A 15000-nucleotide genomic window follows, 5' to 3' on the forward strand; every position below is an offset into this window, starting at 1 on the left:
CCACCATCATCAAGTTTGCTGACGACACTGTTGTGGTGGGCCTGATCAATAACAACGACGAGACGGCCTACCTACAGGTGGTTAAAAACATGGAGAGATGGTGCCAGGAGAACTGTCTTGGTCCTGTCACACCAACACCCTGGTGAAGAAGCCCGGCAGCGTCTGTACCATCTGAGACGCTTAAGGGACTTTAAACTCCCCTCTCAGGTGCTCAAGACTTTCTACACCTGCACCATTGAGAGCGTTCTGAGGGGTAGCATCACTTCCTGGTTCGGGAACAGCACCATGCAGGACAGGCGACTCCTCCAGAGTGTGGTGCGTTCAGCTGAATGTACCATCCACACTGAGCTCCCTAACCTGCAGGACATCTACAGCACGCCGTGCAGGACCAGAGCCAGGAAGATTGTAAAGGACCTCAGCTTTCCAACAATGGACTCTTTTCTCTGTTGCGTTCGGGGGAAACGCTTCTGCTCCCTAAAAGCGACACAGAGAGAATGAGGAGGAGCTTCTTCCCGCAGGCCATTCAGAGTTTAAACCAGGAAACACCCAGAATCTAAAAGCTGGTCCACTCTCTCCATCATCAGACCTTTTTTCCCTGCACATATCTCACTTTTCGTGCTACGACACTTTAGACACTGGACTCGAACAGCACAGTGCACTTTACTTTTCATATTTTAATACCACACCAGACCGCACACGGTCACTTTGCGCCGCACCAGACCGCACACGGTCACTTATGGTCACTTTACACCACACCAGACCGCACACGGTCACTTTACACCACACCAGACCGCACACGGTCACTTTACACCACACCAGACCGCACACGGTCACTTTGCGCCGCACCAGACCGCACACGGTCACTTATGGTCACTTTACACACACCAGACCGCACACGGTCACTTTACACACACCAGACCGCACACGGTCACTTTACACCACACACCAGACCGCACGGTCACTTTATACACCACACCAGACCGCACACGGTCACTTTACACCACACCAGACCGCACACGGTCACTTATGGTCACTTTACACCACACCAGACCGCACACGGTCACTTTACACCACACCAGACCGCACACGGTCACTTTACACACACCAGACCGCACGGTCACTTATGGTCACTTTACACCACACCAGACCGCACACGGTCACTTTACACCACACCAGACCGCACAGTCACTTTACACCACACCACACACGGTCACTTTACACCACACCAGACCGCACGGTCACTTTACACCACACCAGACCGCACACGGTCACTTATGGTCACTTTACACCACACCAGACCACACACGGTCACTTTACACCACACCAGACCACACACGGTCACTTATGGTCACTTTACACCACACCAGACCGCACACGGTCACTTTACACCACACCAGACCACACACGGTCACTTATGGTCACTTTACACCACACCAGACCACACACGGTCACTTTACACCACACCAGACCGCACACGGTCACTTATGGTCACTTTACACCACACCAGACCACACACGGTCACTTATGGTCACTTTACACCACACCAGACGCACACGGTCACTTTACACCACCAGACCGCACACGGTCACTTATGGTCACTTTACACCACACCAGACCGCACACGGTCACTTATACACCACACCAGACCGCACACAGTCACTTTACACCACACCAGACCGCACACGGTCACTTTACACCACACCAGACCGCACACGGTCACTTATGGTCACTTTACACCACACCAGACCGCACACGGTCACTTATGGTCACTTTACACCACACCAGACCGCACACGGTCACTTTACACCACACCAGACCGCACACACGGTCACTTATGGTCACTTTACACCACACCAGACCGCACACGGTCACTTATGGTCACTTTACACCACACCAGACCGCACACAGTCACTTTACACCACACCAGACCGCACACGGTCACTTTACACACACCAGACCGCACACGGTCACTTATGGTCACTTTACACCACACCAGACCGCACACAGTCACTTTACACACACCAGACCGCACACGGTCACTTATGGTCACTTACACCACACCAGACCACACACGGTCACTTTACACCACACCAGACCACACGGTCACTTATGGTCACTTTACACCACACCAGACCACACGGTCACTTTACACCACCAGACCACACACGGTCACTTATGGTCACTTTACACCACACCAGACCACACACGGTCACTTATGGTCACTTTACACCACACCAGACCGCACACGGTCACTTTATACCACACCACACCAGACCGCACACGGTCACTTATGGTCACTTTACACCACACCAGACCGCACACGGTCACTTTACACCACACCAGACCGCACACGGTCACTTTACACCACACCAGACCGCACACGGTCACTTATGGTCACTTTACACCACACCAGACCGCACACGGTCACTTATGGTCACTTTACACCACACCAGACCACACACGGTCACTTTACACCACACCAGACCGCACACGGTCACTTATGGTCACTTTACACCACACCAGACCACACACGGTCACTTTACACCACACCAGACCGCACACGGTCACTTTACACCACACCAGACCGCACACGGTCACTTATGGTCACTTTACACCACACCAGACCGCACACGGTCACTTATGGTCACTTTACACCACACCAGACCGCACACGGTCACTTTATGGACAATCAAAAACCATGCTTAAATTGTTCATTGTTGTTTACTGTTACCTGGAGTGGGTGTGGTGTTCACCTGGCTAAAAGGTGAAGGTTCCAGACGCAGGTATTTCCGTGGAGAGGATGATGGTGATGATGATGATGAAGATGGAGACAGTGGGGCACAGCGTCTCCTCTTCGGGGAGTTCTGATTCATCACCGGGTCAAAGTCCAGAGAGCGCTTCAGAGTGGCTCCACACGCCATTCTCCAGGAGACACCACACGCTCACACGCTGTCCCTCTGTCCCCCGTGTCCCTTTGTGTGTTATCGGTTATCGAACCGCTCCTAGTCCGGATTATTACACCTCTAACCCAGTCAAAGTTCACTCGGATCTCGGATCTCCGGTCTCCGGTCCTCACTCCGATCAGCTCCTCCGCGTTCTCACGAGGAACTCCGTAAAACCGGTCAAACGAAAGTGAGTCAGTGCGCCTGCGCAGTCTCAGCAGTAGCTGTCGGGATTTGAAGTGTAGAGTCTCCCTCGTGACTTGTTCTAAGACGACACGAGGAACTACATTACCCGTGATGCAGTGCGGCAGGAGTAGAAAAGTCTCTATTGGTGCGCCGAGTTTGTTTGTAGCATTTAAAAAACGCCGAGAGACTAAGTAAAGGAAGCGTACATGAACTTCCGGTAAACACCGGAACACACACACCCACCCACACAAAGACACACACAGGAGCAACAATACAACAAATTTTCTAACATTAATAATAATAATAATAAATAGTACTGTAGGGGTGGCGGGGGGTTAGAGCGCAGCCCCTGCTGGAGTGTGTGAGAAACCCCGTGGTGGTGTGAGGAGGAGGCCGCCATTTTGGTGGGTGGGTGTGTGTGTGTGTGTGTGTGTGTGTGTAGATGGATGGATGGATGGAGTGTGCAGATTCTCCTTCATAATATTAATCATCTCTTCCTCTGATTTACACTCACCATCATCCTCCTCCTCCTCCACTGCAGCAGGAGGGTAAGTGTGTGTACACACACCGGCTTTGTTTAATCTCACTGGACAGAGCTTGTGTGTGTGTGTGTGTGTGTGTGTTTACACAGTAGTATCAGTTGTGTTATCGGTGTATTGTGAGTTGTATCCCTCAGTCTGTAAATACACTGGTTGTGTAAGATTTATTATCTGTATTAGCATTAGCATGGCTAGTTCTGTTAGCATCCCTGTTTCTCCGCCGCTAGCTAACACACACATCCTTCAGTTTCCGCTTCCGGACGTGTCCCAAACCTCACTGGGACATGACCCTGTAAGGACTGGGCTTCTTTCTGTGTTAGTTATATACAGGTTTGTGTGTGTGTGTGTGTGTGTGTGTGTGAGGCAGTGGGATTATAGATCTCTGATTGGAACACAGCCGAGCAGTAATCATGTCCTCATATCTGCACAGGTGCATGACGTCATGATGTCCGATCACATGAACGGGAACGGAACAGAGGAACCCATGGACACGTCCGCGTCCACCACCACTGCGTCCACCTCGTGCACCGGGTCCACCAGCAGCACACAATCGGAGAACTTCCAGGCCTTACTACAGGCAGGGCTCTCTCACACCATCGCCCAGAAACTGGAGCAGATCTACACCTCAGGTCCTCCACATCTACCACACATACCATCTCTCTCTCTCTCTCTCTCGCCCCATCTCACCAGCTGTTCCTCTTTCTGTGTGTGTGTGTGTGTGTGTGTGTGTGTGTGTGTGTGTGTGTGTGTGTAGGTCTGGTAGCTCACAGTGATCTGGATGAGAGAGCTATTGAAGCTCTGAAAGAGTTTGATGAAGAAGGAGCGCTCCAGGTCCTACAGCAGTTCAAAGAGAGTGACCTTTCTCACGTTCAGGTGTGTGTGTGAAGGTGTGTGTGGTTTGATTAAGAGTGTGTGTGTATATATAATGTGTGTGTGTGTGTGTGTGTGTGTGTGTGTGTGTTTCAGAATAAAAGTGCCTTCCTGTGTGGTGTGATGAAGACGTACAGACACAGAGGGAAACAGGGGACCAAAGTTACAGAATCCAACAAAGGACCAGACGAAACCAAAATCAAAGTACACACACACACACACACACACACACACACACCCCTCTTACCTTCAGGGTAAGTGTGAAGGGATATAAATGACCCATGTGGTTCTGGGCTCATGTACAGGCTCTGCTGGAGAGAACCGGATACACACTCGACGTCACAACGGGACAAAGGAAGTACGGAGGACCTCCACCAGAGTGTGTGTACACGGGACCTCAACCCTCCACCGGCACGGAGGTAACACACACTCGCACACACGCACACACGCACACTTACACAAACACATACTCACACACACGCACACTTACATAAACACATACTCGCATACTCACACGTGCTTACACTCGCACACACGCACTCATACTCACGCACTCATACACACACTCGCATGCACATTCGCAGGCTCACACTCACACTCGCGCACACGCACGCTCACACGCACGCTCACACACATGTAATGAGAGGATGTAGACTGAGGCTCTCCACATGATGACCTGTGTTCTGTCCTGGAGTAACATGTGTTACAGTGACACTCGAACCGCTAAGATCTGACTGGAACGCCTCTGATCAACCCCTGCGTGCGTGCGGGAGTGTGTGCGTGCGGGAGTGCGTGCGTGCGGGAGTGCGTGCGTGCGGGAGTGCGTGCGTGCGGGAGTGCGTGCGTGCGGGAGTGCGTGCGGGAGTGCGTGCGTGCGGGAGTGCGTGCGTGCGGGAGTGCGTGCGGGAGTGCGTGTTTTGTTTAGTTGTACCTTTTGGTTAGTGTAATCTGAGATCTGCTCTTTGTGTGGTATTGATCAGGAAAGTCTCTGATCCGTGTGTGTGTATGTGTGTGTGCTGGAGGTAGATCTTCGTGGGGAAGATTCCTCGGGACCTGTTTGAGGATGAGTTGGTGCCCCTGTTTGAGGAAGCGGGGCCGATTTGGGACCTGCGTCTGATGATGGACCCCCTGAGTGGTCTGAACCGGGGATACGCCTTCATCACCTACTGCACTAAACACGCTGCACAGGAGGCTGTGATACTGGTACACACACACACACACACACACACACACACACGCTCTCTTAATCAGTGCTCTGTGTCCTCATGTGGATGCCTGTGTGTGTGTGTGTGTATCAGTATAACGATCGTGAGATCCGCAGAGGAAAACACATCGGTGTGTGTATATCAGTGGCCAACAACCGTCTGTTTGTGGGTTCCATCCCCAAGAGCAAGACCAAAGAACAGATCCTGGAGGAGTTCGCTAAGGTCACAGGTGAGGACCAACTATCATCATCATTCCATCATCACCAACCCCCTCCTCCATGTCATTGCAGTGTAGATGTTCAGGTGAATAACGTTGTTCCTCCTGGCAGAGGGTCTGAACGACGTGATCCTGTACACTCAGCCAGACGACAAGAAGAAGAACCGTGGCTTCTGTTTCCTGGAGTATGAGGACCACAAGTCTGCAGCTCAGGCTCGGAGAAGGTTGATGAGTGGGAAGGTGAAGGTGTGGGGAACACTGGTTACTGTGGAGTGGGCTGATCCTATCGAGGACCCTGACCCTGAGATCATGGCCAAGGTGAGAAACCAGAAAGCTGATGTGACAGTTGCAATCTGTCCAGACCTCCTCGTCTCTGACATCTTCACCACCACAGGTGAAGGTTCTGTTTGTGAGGAACCTGGCGAACAGCGTGACTGAGGACACCCTGGAGAAGACATTCAGTCAGTATGGGAAGCTGGAGCGGGTCAAGAAGCTGAAGGACTACGCCTTCGTTCACTTCGAGGAGAGGGCCGGGGCTGTGAAGGTGAGGGGTGGAGCTATTGAGCTGGGGGTGGAGCCTGGACAACTGAGTGATGGGTGGAGGTGGTGTTAAGTGTGCGTGTGTGTGTGTGTGTGCGCAGGCCCTGGAGGAGATGAATGAGAAGGAGCTGGAGGGTGAGACTGTAGAGATTGTCTTTGCAAAACCTCCTGATCAGAAAAGGAAAGAACGCAAAGCACAGAGACAAGCATCCAAACCACCCATGTAAGTGTGTGTGTGTACGTGTGTGTGTGTGTGCGTGTGTGTGTGTGTGTGTGTGTGTGTGTGTGTGTGTGTGTGTGTGTGTGTGTGTGTGTGTGTGTGTGTGTACGTGTGTGCGTGTGTACATGCTTAATGAAATCCTGAGATTTTCCTGTTGCTCCTCCCCTTTACAGGTATGATGAGTATTACTACTACGGCCCCCCTCATGTTCCCGCGCCCCCCTCCAGAGGGCGGGGTAGGGGCGGAGCCCGGGGCGGTTATTCCTACCCTCCTGATTATTATGGTTATGAAGACTACTACGACTATTATGGGTACGATTACCACGGTTACCGAGGCGGCTACGACGAGCCCTACTACGGCTACAATGAGTTCCAGGGGCGGAGCCGGGGCGCACCCAGAGGGGGTCGTGGAGCGGGGCCTCTGCGGACCAGGGTCGGATTTCCCCAGCACGGCGGTGCAGGAGGCGGAGCGAGGAGAAGAGGAGGTGGGGTTCGAGGGGTACGTGGGCGCGGTGGGAATGTAGGAGGCAAACGCAAAGCGGACAGTTACGACCAGCCTGATTCCAAACGTCGCCCTCCACACCTCCCCAGCACAGTTACCCCTCCTCTACACCTCCCCAGCACAGTTACCTCCTCCACACCTCCCCAGCACAGTTACCCTCCTCACACCTCCCCAGCACAGTTACCCCTCCTCCAAACCTCCCCAGCACAGTTACCCCTCCTCCACACCTCCCCAGCACAGTTACCCCTCCTCCAAACCTCCCCAGCACAGTTACCTCCTCCACACCTCCCCAGCACAGTTACCTCCTCCAAACCTCCCCAGCACAGTTACCCCTCCTCACACCTCCCCAGCACAGGTACCCCTCCTCCACACCTCCCCAGCACAGGTACCCCTCCTCCACCTCCCTAGCACAGGTACCCCTCCTCCACCTCCCTAGCACAGGTACCCCTCCTCCACCTCCCTAGCACAGGTACCCCTCCTCCACACCTCCCCAGCACAGGTACCCCTCCTCCACACCTCCCCAGCACAGGTACCCCTCCTCCAAACCCTCTTTTATTGTGTTTTAACTGTCCAGTTGTAGCTTTTAATGAGAGCCGGAGAAAAGCCTCTCGTCTAGCAGCTCGTTCATGTGTGTTTCTAAACACAAAACAACAAACCAGAAACAAATCTACCAAAAACTAAATTAGCTCTCTGTATGTGCAACGTCTTGTTTTCTTTCCATTTTGGCTTGTAATCTTTTTGCTGTGTGTCTGCTGCTCTGAATAAAAACATGCACGCAGAACCGTGTGGAAACTCAACCCACAACCGCTGTGTTTCAAATGTTTCGGCTAAAAGAGAAAAAAAACCTCAAATGTCCTCAAATTTCTTTACAAATTTTGACCAAAGCTCCTTGTGGATAAAAAGGTGTGTGTGTGTGTCGGTGAACATACCTCTAATCGTTCTTCCTCTTGTCCCCTGACTAACAGGGAAAGGCCTCGAGAGCGGTGCTGACAAACCCCTCTGAGTGAAGAGCGGCTCATTAAAGCACAGCTTCCTTTTAGACGACGCCGGAGGAGGAGGATGCGGCGGTAAGATGAACTTCCTGCCGTCCAAGTCCTACTTCCTGCCTTACAGGAGGCACAAAAAAACCTGCCACCTACACCTACATGTGCCATGAGCTCACCTGAACACTTACTGTTTCCGAAACTGTGCCCTTTACACTATATTGGGGGGGGCATGTTCCAAACTACACATCCTGTACACAATATGGGGGCGTGTCCCAACCACACACCCTGTAAATTATATGGGCGTGTCCCAACCACACACCCTGTAAATTATATGGGGCGTGTCCCAACCACACACCCTGTAAATTATATGGGGGCGTGTCCCAACCACACACACTGTAAATTATATATTGGGGGGGGGGGTGTTTCCCAAACGTACTCTGTACACTCTATAAGGGATACATGTTAATGCTCCGGTGCACTTTGGTATTTCATGTCATTTGTGTTAGCAGGGGGCGGGTGTAGTTCACCAACACACACACACTCTCTCTCTCTCTCTCTCTCTCTCTCTCACACACACACACACACACACACACACACTCACTCAGTTTCGGGCTCTGTGTAGTGAACAGGGGCGGGTGGAGAGTTTCGGGGCTCTGTGTAGTGAACAGGGGCGGGTGGAGAGTTTGGGGCTCTGTGTAGTGAACAGGGGGCGGGAGGAGAGTTTCGGGCTCTGTGTAGTGAACAGGGGCGGGAGGAGAGTTTCGGGCTCTGTGTAGTGAACAGGGGCGGGAGGAGAGTTTCGGGCTCTGTGTAGTGAACAGGGGCGGGAGGAGAGTTTGGGGCTCTGTGTAGTGAACAGGGGCGGGTGGAGAGTTTGGGGCTCTGTGTAGTGAACAGGGGCGGGTGGAGAGTTTCGGGCTCTGTGTAGTGAACAGGGGCGGGAGGAGAGTTTCGGGCTCTGTGTAGTGAACAGGGGCGGGAGGAGAGTTTCGGGCTCTGTGTAGTGAACAGGGGCGGGAGGAGGTTTCGGGCTCTGTGTAGTGAACAGGGGCGGAGGAGAGTTTGGGGCTCTGTGTAGTGAACAGGGGCGGGAGGAGAGTTTGGGGCTCTGTGTAGTGAACAGGCGGGAGGAGAGTTTCGGGCTCTGTGTAGTGAACAGGGGCGGAGGAGAGTTCGGGGCTCTGTGTAGTGAACAGGGGCGGGAGGAGAGTTTGGGGCTCTGTGTAGTGAACAGGGGCGGAGGAGAGTTTGGGGCTCTGTGTAGTGAACAGGGGCGGAGGAGAGTTCGGGGCTCTGTGTAGTGAACAGGGGCGGGAGGAGAGTTTGGGGCTCTGTGTAGTGAACAGGGGCGGAGGAGAGTTTCGCTCTGTGTAGTGAACAGGGGCGGAGGAGAGTTTGGGGCTCTGTGTAGTGAACAGGGGCGGGAGGAGTTTGGGGCTCTGTGTAGTGAACAGGGGCGGGAGGAGAGTTTCGGGCTCTGTGTAGTGAACAGGGGCGGAGGAGAGTTTCGGGCTCTGTGTAGTGAACAGGGGCGGGAGGAGAGTTTCGGGCTCTGTGTAGTGAACAGGGGCGGGAGGAGAGTTTGGGGCTCTGTGTAGTGAACAGGGGCGGGAGGAGAGTTTCGGGCTCTGTGTAGTGAACAGGGGCGGGAGGAGAGTTTCGGGCTCTGTGTAGTGAACAGGGGCGGGAGGAGAGTTTGGGGCTCTGTGTAGTGAACAGGGGCGGGAGGAGAGTTCGGGGCTCTGTGTAGTGAACAGGGGCGGAGGAGAGTTTGGGGCTCTGTGTAGTGAACAGGGGCGGGAGGAGAGTTCGGCTCTGTGTAGTGAACAGGGGCGGGAGGAGAGTTCGGGGCTCTGTGTAGTGAACAGGGGCGGGAGGAGAGTTTCGCTCTGTGTAGTGAACAGGGGCGGGAGGAGTTTGGGGCTCTGTGTAGTGAACAGGGGCGGAGGAGAGTTTGAGGCTCTGTGTAGTGAACAGGGGCGGTGGAGAGTTCGGGGCTCTGTGTAGTGAACAGGGGCGGGAGGAGAGTTTGAGGCTCTGTGTAGTGAACAGGGGCGGGAGGAGAGTTTGAGGCTCTGTGTAGTGAACAGGGGCGGAGGAGAGTTTCGGGCTCTGTAGTGAACAGGGGCGGAGGAGAGTTTGGGCTCTGTGTAGTGAACAGGGGGGAGGAGAGTTTCGGGGCTCTGTGTAGTGAACAGGGGCGGGAGGAGTTTCGGGGCTCTGTGTAGTGAACAGGGGGGAGGAGAGTTTCGGGGCTCTGTGTAGTGAACAGGGGCGGGTGGAGTTTCGGGCTCTGTGTAGTGAACAGGGGCGGGTGGAGAGTTTCGGGGCTCTGTGTAGTGAACAGGGGCGGGAGGAGAGTTTCGGGCTCTGTGTAGTGAACAGGGGCGGGAGGAGAGTTTCGGGCTCTGTGTAGTGAACAGGGGCGGGTGGAGAGTTTGGGCTCTGTGTAGTGAACAGGGGCGGGAGGAGAGTTTGGGCTCTGTGTAGTGAACAGGGGCGGGAGGAGTTTCGGGCTCTGTGTAGTGAACAGGGGCGGGAGGAGAGTTTCGGGGCTCTGTGTAGTGAACAGGGGCGGGAGGAGAGTTCGGCTCTGTGTAGTGAACAGGGGCGGGAGGAGAGTTCGGCTCTGTGTAGTGAACAGGGGCGGGAGAGTTTCGGGGCTCTGTGTAGTGAACAGGGGCGGAGGAGAGTTTCGGGGCTCTGTGTAGTGAACAGGGGCGGAGGAGAGTTTCGGGCCTGTGTAGTGAACAGGGGCGGGAGGAGAGTTTCGGGCTCTGTGTAGTGAACAGGGGCGGAGGAGAGTTTGGGCTCTGTGTAGTGAACAGGGGCGGGAGGAGAGTTTGGGCTCTGTGTAGTGAACAGGGGCGGAGGAGAGTTTCGGGCTCTGTGTAGTGAACAGGGGCGGAGGAGAGTTTCGGGCTCTGTGTAGTGAACAGGGGCGGGAGGAGTTTCGGGCTCTGTAGTGAACAGGGGGGAGGAGAGTTTCGGGCTCTGTGTAGTGAACAGGGGCGGAGGAGAGTTTCGGGCTCTGTGTAGTGAACAGGGGCGGGAGGAGAGTTTGGGCTCTGTGTAGTGAACAGGGGCGGAGGAGAGTTTCGGGCTCTGTGTAGTGAACAGGGGCGGAGGAGAGTTTGGGCTCTGTGTAGTGAACAGGGGCGGGTGGAGAGTTTCGGGCTCTGTGTAGTGAACAGGGGCGGAGGAGAGTTTCGGGCTCTGTGTAGTGAACAGGGGCGGAGGAGAGTTTCGCTCTGTGTAGTGAACAGGGGCGGAGGAGAGTTTCGGGCTCTGTGTAGTGAACAGGGGCGGAGGAGAGTTTGGGCTCTGTGTAGTGAACAGGGGCGGAGGAGAGTTTCGGGCTCTGTGTAGTGAACAGGGGCGGAGGAGAGTTTCGGGCTCTGTGTAGTGAACAGGGGCGGAGGAGAGTTTGGGCTCTGTAGTGAACAGGGGGGAGGAGAGTTTCGGGCTCTGTGTAGTGAACAGGGGTGGAGAGTTTCGGGCTCTGTGTAGTGAACAGGGGCGGGAGGAGAGTTTCGGGCTCTGTGTAGTGAACAGGGGCGGAGGAGAGTTTCGGGCTCTGTAGTGAACAGGGGCGGAGGAGAGTTTCGGCTCTGTGTAGTGAACAGGGGCGGAGGAGAGTTTGGGCTCTGTGTAGTGAACAGGGGCGGTGGAGAGTTTCGGGCCTGTGTAGTGAACAGGGGCGGAGGAGAGTTTGGGCTCTGTAGTGAACAGGGGCGGAGGAGAGTTTCGGGCTCTGTGTAGTGAACAGGCGGAGGAGAGTTTGGCTCTGTGTAGTGAACAGGGGCGGAGGAGAGTTCGGGCTCTGTAGTGAACAGGGGCGGGAGAGTTTCGGGCTCTGTGTAGTGAACAGGGGCGGAGGAGAGTTTCGGGCCTGTGTAGTGAACAGGGGCGGAGGAGAGTTTCGGGCTCTGTGTAGTGAACAGGGGCGGAGGAGAGTTCGGGCTCTGTAGTGAACAGGGGCGGTGGAGAGTTTCGGGCTCTGTGTAGTGAACAGGGGCGGAGGAGAGTTCGGGCTCTGTAGTGAACAGGGGCGGAGGAGAGTTTCGGGCTCTGTGTAGTGAACAGGGGCGGTGGAGAGTTTGGGCTCTGTGTAGTGAACAGGCGGGAGGAGAGTTTCGGGCTCTGTGTAGTGAACAGGGGCGGAGGAGAGTTTCGGGCTCTGTGTAGTGAACAGGGGCGGGAGGAGAGTTTGCTCTGTGTAGTGAACAGGCGGAGGAGAGTTTCGGGCTCTGTGTAGTGAACAGGGGCGGAGGAGAGTTGGGCTCTGTGTAGTGAACAGGGGCGGAGGAGAGTTTCGGCTCTGTGTAGTGAACAGGGGCGGGAGGAGAGTTTCGGGGCTCTGTGTAGTGAACAGGGGCGGAGGAGAGTTTCGGGGCTCTGTGTAGTGAACAGGGGCGGAGGAGAGTTTCGGGCCTGTGTAGTGAACAGGGGCGGAGGAGAGTTTCGGGGCTCTGTGTAGTGAACAGGGGCGGAGGAGAGTTGGGCTCTGTGTAGTGAACAGGGGCGGGAGGAGAGTTTCGGGGCTCTGTGTAGTGAACAGGGGCGGGTGGAGAGTTTGGGGCTCTGTGTAGTGAACAGGGGCGGAGGAGAGTTTCGGGGCTCTGTGTAGTGAACAGGGGGCGGGAGGAGAGTTTCGGGGCTCTGTGTAGTGAACAGGGGGCGGGTGGAGAGTTTCGGGGCTCTGTGTAGTGAACAGGGGCGGAGGAGAGTTTCGGGGCTCTGTGTAGTGAACAGGGGCGGGAGGAGAGTTTGGGGCTCTGTGTAGTGAACAGGGGCGGTGGAGAGTTTCGGGGCTCTGTGTAGTGAACAGGGGCGGGTGGAGAGTTTCGGGGCTCTGTGTAGTGAACAGGGGCGGAGGAGAGTTTCGGGGCTCTGTGTAGTGAACAGGGGCGGGTGGAGAGTTTCGGGGCTCTGTAGTGAACAGGGGGCAGTTTCGGACAGGTTGAAGGTGTTTAATTGCCCCAAAGAGCTGAGATGAAGAGTTGATCTGTAAATAAATCTCTTGCACTATGGATGGATGTGTTTTATATGTATGTGTCTGCAGATTGTAGTGCCCTAGATAGTGTGCACTATAGTGATAAGATCACTTTAGACGTGAGGAGACTTACACACAGGGCGTAGAGAGGTGTGTGTGTGTGTGTGTGTGTGTGTGTGTGTGTGTGTGTGTGTGTGTGTGTGTGTGTGTGTGTGTGTGTGATGAATCTACCTCAGTGTGGAGGTGGTGTTCAGGGTCTGGCCGCTCTTTCTATTGTATTATAGTCCTGTTGGAACCCCATCATCCCCCTCCCCCAGCACAGGAGTGTGTGTGTGTGTGTGTGTGTGTGTGTGTGTGTGTGTGTGGTTTGTACTATAATGATATTTGTGGATAAAGATTTGTCAGGTTTCCGATTAACTTTTTTATAAACAATGACTTCCTGTTTGTTTGTTTGTTTGTTTAGCAGGGTTATTAAACATGCACAGTCAGCACTGTATTAAGGGGTAAGTTCAGCACCAGGACACACACTGAGTGCACACCTGGTGACAGTAGAGGGCAGTAGAGTTGCCCCTGCTCCATCATTAACCCTGATCACCTCCTCAGGCTCGGCTGCAGCAGACAGGAAGTGATGTCAGTGACCTGGAAGTTGGCTGTGTGTGCTGTCAATGTGCTGGATTTACTTCCAGGTGCCTCTAGTCATGGTTTTATATACGATAAATCCACAGCCATGTCGAGTCGTTAGCATAGCATTGTTAGCTCACGTGCTAGTGTGTTGCGGGTGTAACAGGATGAAGCAGGAAATGATGTGAACTTCCTGTTTGACTGCCTTTAATTTCCTGTCTGTTTTATTTTAGGACAAATCAGATGTTTTGAACTGAACTGTCGACTCGGTGCCTTTTTTTTTTTTTTTTTTACACGATTGTTACAAATAAAATGTTTCATACTGAAAACGTTTGGGTTTCTGTGTGAAGTTCAGCTGGCGATCCCCTCCCACACCGGACTCCACCCACTATTAACTGTGGGCGTGGCCTTTCCAGAGTAGCTACATGTAGCTTCTAATGCTAACAAACACAAGCAACCAGCTTTCAAGCCAGTGCCTGTTAGCTCTTGAAGTTCCTCAAATGCTTGCAGACCTCCAAACGTCTTGTTCCTCCTCCTCACACATTCAGCTGCACTTTATCCCACTGCTGTACAATACACAATGTTCTGGACCTCCAGACTCGAGTCCGTGTTCCTCTGAGGGTGTGTCTGATTTCTACCACCTTCAGATGGACTATTGGTGAAATGTGATAGTCCAGTGAAGTGGTGTGTTCAGTAGAAGGAGAACCACAGGACTGGTTCCTGATGAGGTTAAAGAACCTGATCCTTTATATGACTCTGGATTCATGAATCTTCTTCAGTTCACTCTGATCACATGAGTCCTTTTTATCTTTCTACTAAAAACATCATCATCTATAAATACAAACTGTAAATTACAATATTTACTTATTCCAGGTTGTTAGAAAGTAACTGTAGGAACAACCAGAGGAGTAAAATCCACACCTCCTTCCCTCAGTAGAAGTGCAGATCCTGATGTTTTATAAAGTCTCTGGGAAAAGTTGAAGTTCTGACTGCACTTTATTCCTCAAGTGAAAGAAGTTTGAGCTCTGAGATGTTCTTCAGTAAAAACTAGTGATTATTACTACCCGTTTTAGTGTCACGCTGGAACTGAACCTCATATTAATATATTAATACAGAAGAATTTTAGATGTTCTCTAATGAATGTATTCAGGCTGAAGATCCACCATATAGAACACAA

At 53.3% G+C, this 15000-nt stretch overlaps 2 protein-coding genes and 1 long non-coding RNA gene across 12 annotated transcripts in view; 1 reads left to right on the forward strand and 2 right to left on the reverse strand.

Annotated features, from left to right (window-relative positions):
• Positions 1-3128, reverse strand: part of akirin2 (akirin 2) — a 12383-nt gene extending 9255 nt beyond the window's left edge. For both annotated transcript variants that reach the window (XR_006928519.1, XM_046872894.1), the window contains exon 1: positions 2732-3128. Coding sequence is in view for 1 of the 2 variants with exons in the window: in XM_046872894.1 (XP_046728850.1) it covers positions 2732-2921 (190 nt within the window). In the remaining variant the exon portion in view is untranslated. The remainder of the gene's footprint in view (positions 1-2731) is intronic.
• LOC124401011 overlaps positions 1-15000 on the reverse strand; it is a 25711-nt gene that overhangs the window by 9255 nt on the left and 1456 nt on the right. The gene's annotated exons all lie outside the window — the stretch shown is intronic.
• LOC124401003 (synaptotagmin binding, cytoplasmic RNA interacting protein) lies at positions 3539-14152 on the forward strand. Of its 9 annotated transcripts, XM_046872875.1 has the most exons (15): positions 3539-3676; positions 4098-4296; positions 4422-4540; positions 4634-4741; positions 4843-4956; positions 5564-5740; positions 5836-5971; positions 6072-6277; positions 6354-6503; positions 6601-6722; positions 6893-7217; positions 8186-8287; positions 13666-13705; positions 13806-13888; positions 14057-14152. In XM_046872875.1, exons 2-12 carry the CDS (start codon positions 4110-4112, stop codon positions 8225-8227), a joined length of 1686 nt encoding a protein of 561 aa, XP_046728831.1. In that variant the 5' UTR covers positions 3539-3676; positions 4098-4109; the 3' UTR covers positions 8228-8287; positions 13666-13705; positions 13806-13888; positions 14057-14152. The 9 variants fall into 9 exon arrangements, with proteins under 9 accessions (XP_046728831.1, XP_046728830.1, XP_046728829.1 ...); XM_046872874.1 differs by having other exon boundaries at positions 13666-13888; XM_046872873.1 differs by having other exon boundaries at positions 13806-14152.

This window comes from Silurus meridionalis, chromosome 18 (assembly GCF_014805685.1).
Source record: "Silurus meridionalis isolate SWU-2019-XX chromosome 18, ASM1480568v1, whole genome shotgun sequence".
NCBI lineage: Eukaryota > Metazoa > Chordata > Actinopteri > Siluriformes > Siluridae > Silurus > Silurus meridionalis.

Excerpts from the sequence above, each read along its gene's own strand:
- LOC124401003 (XM_046872874.1), top strand. The coding sequence starts at position 4,110 with ATGATGTCCGATCACATGAACGGGAACGGAACAGAGGAACCCATGGAC. Across the intron at positions 6,504-6,600 it reads AGAGGGCCGGGGCTGTGAAG|GCCCTGGAGGAGATGAATGA; the intron begins GTGAGGGGTGGA and ends GTGTGTGCGCAG. Across the intron at positions 7,218-8,185 it reads GAGGAGGTGGGGTTCGAGGG|GGAAAGGCCTCGAGAGCGGT; the intron begins GTACGTGGGCGC and ends CCTGACTAACAG.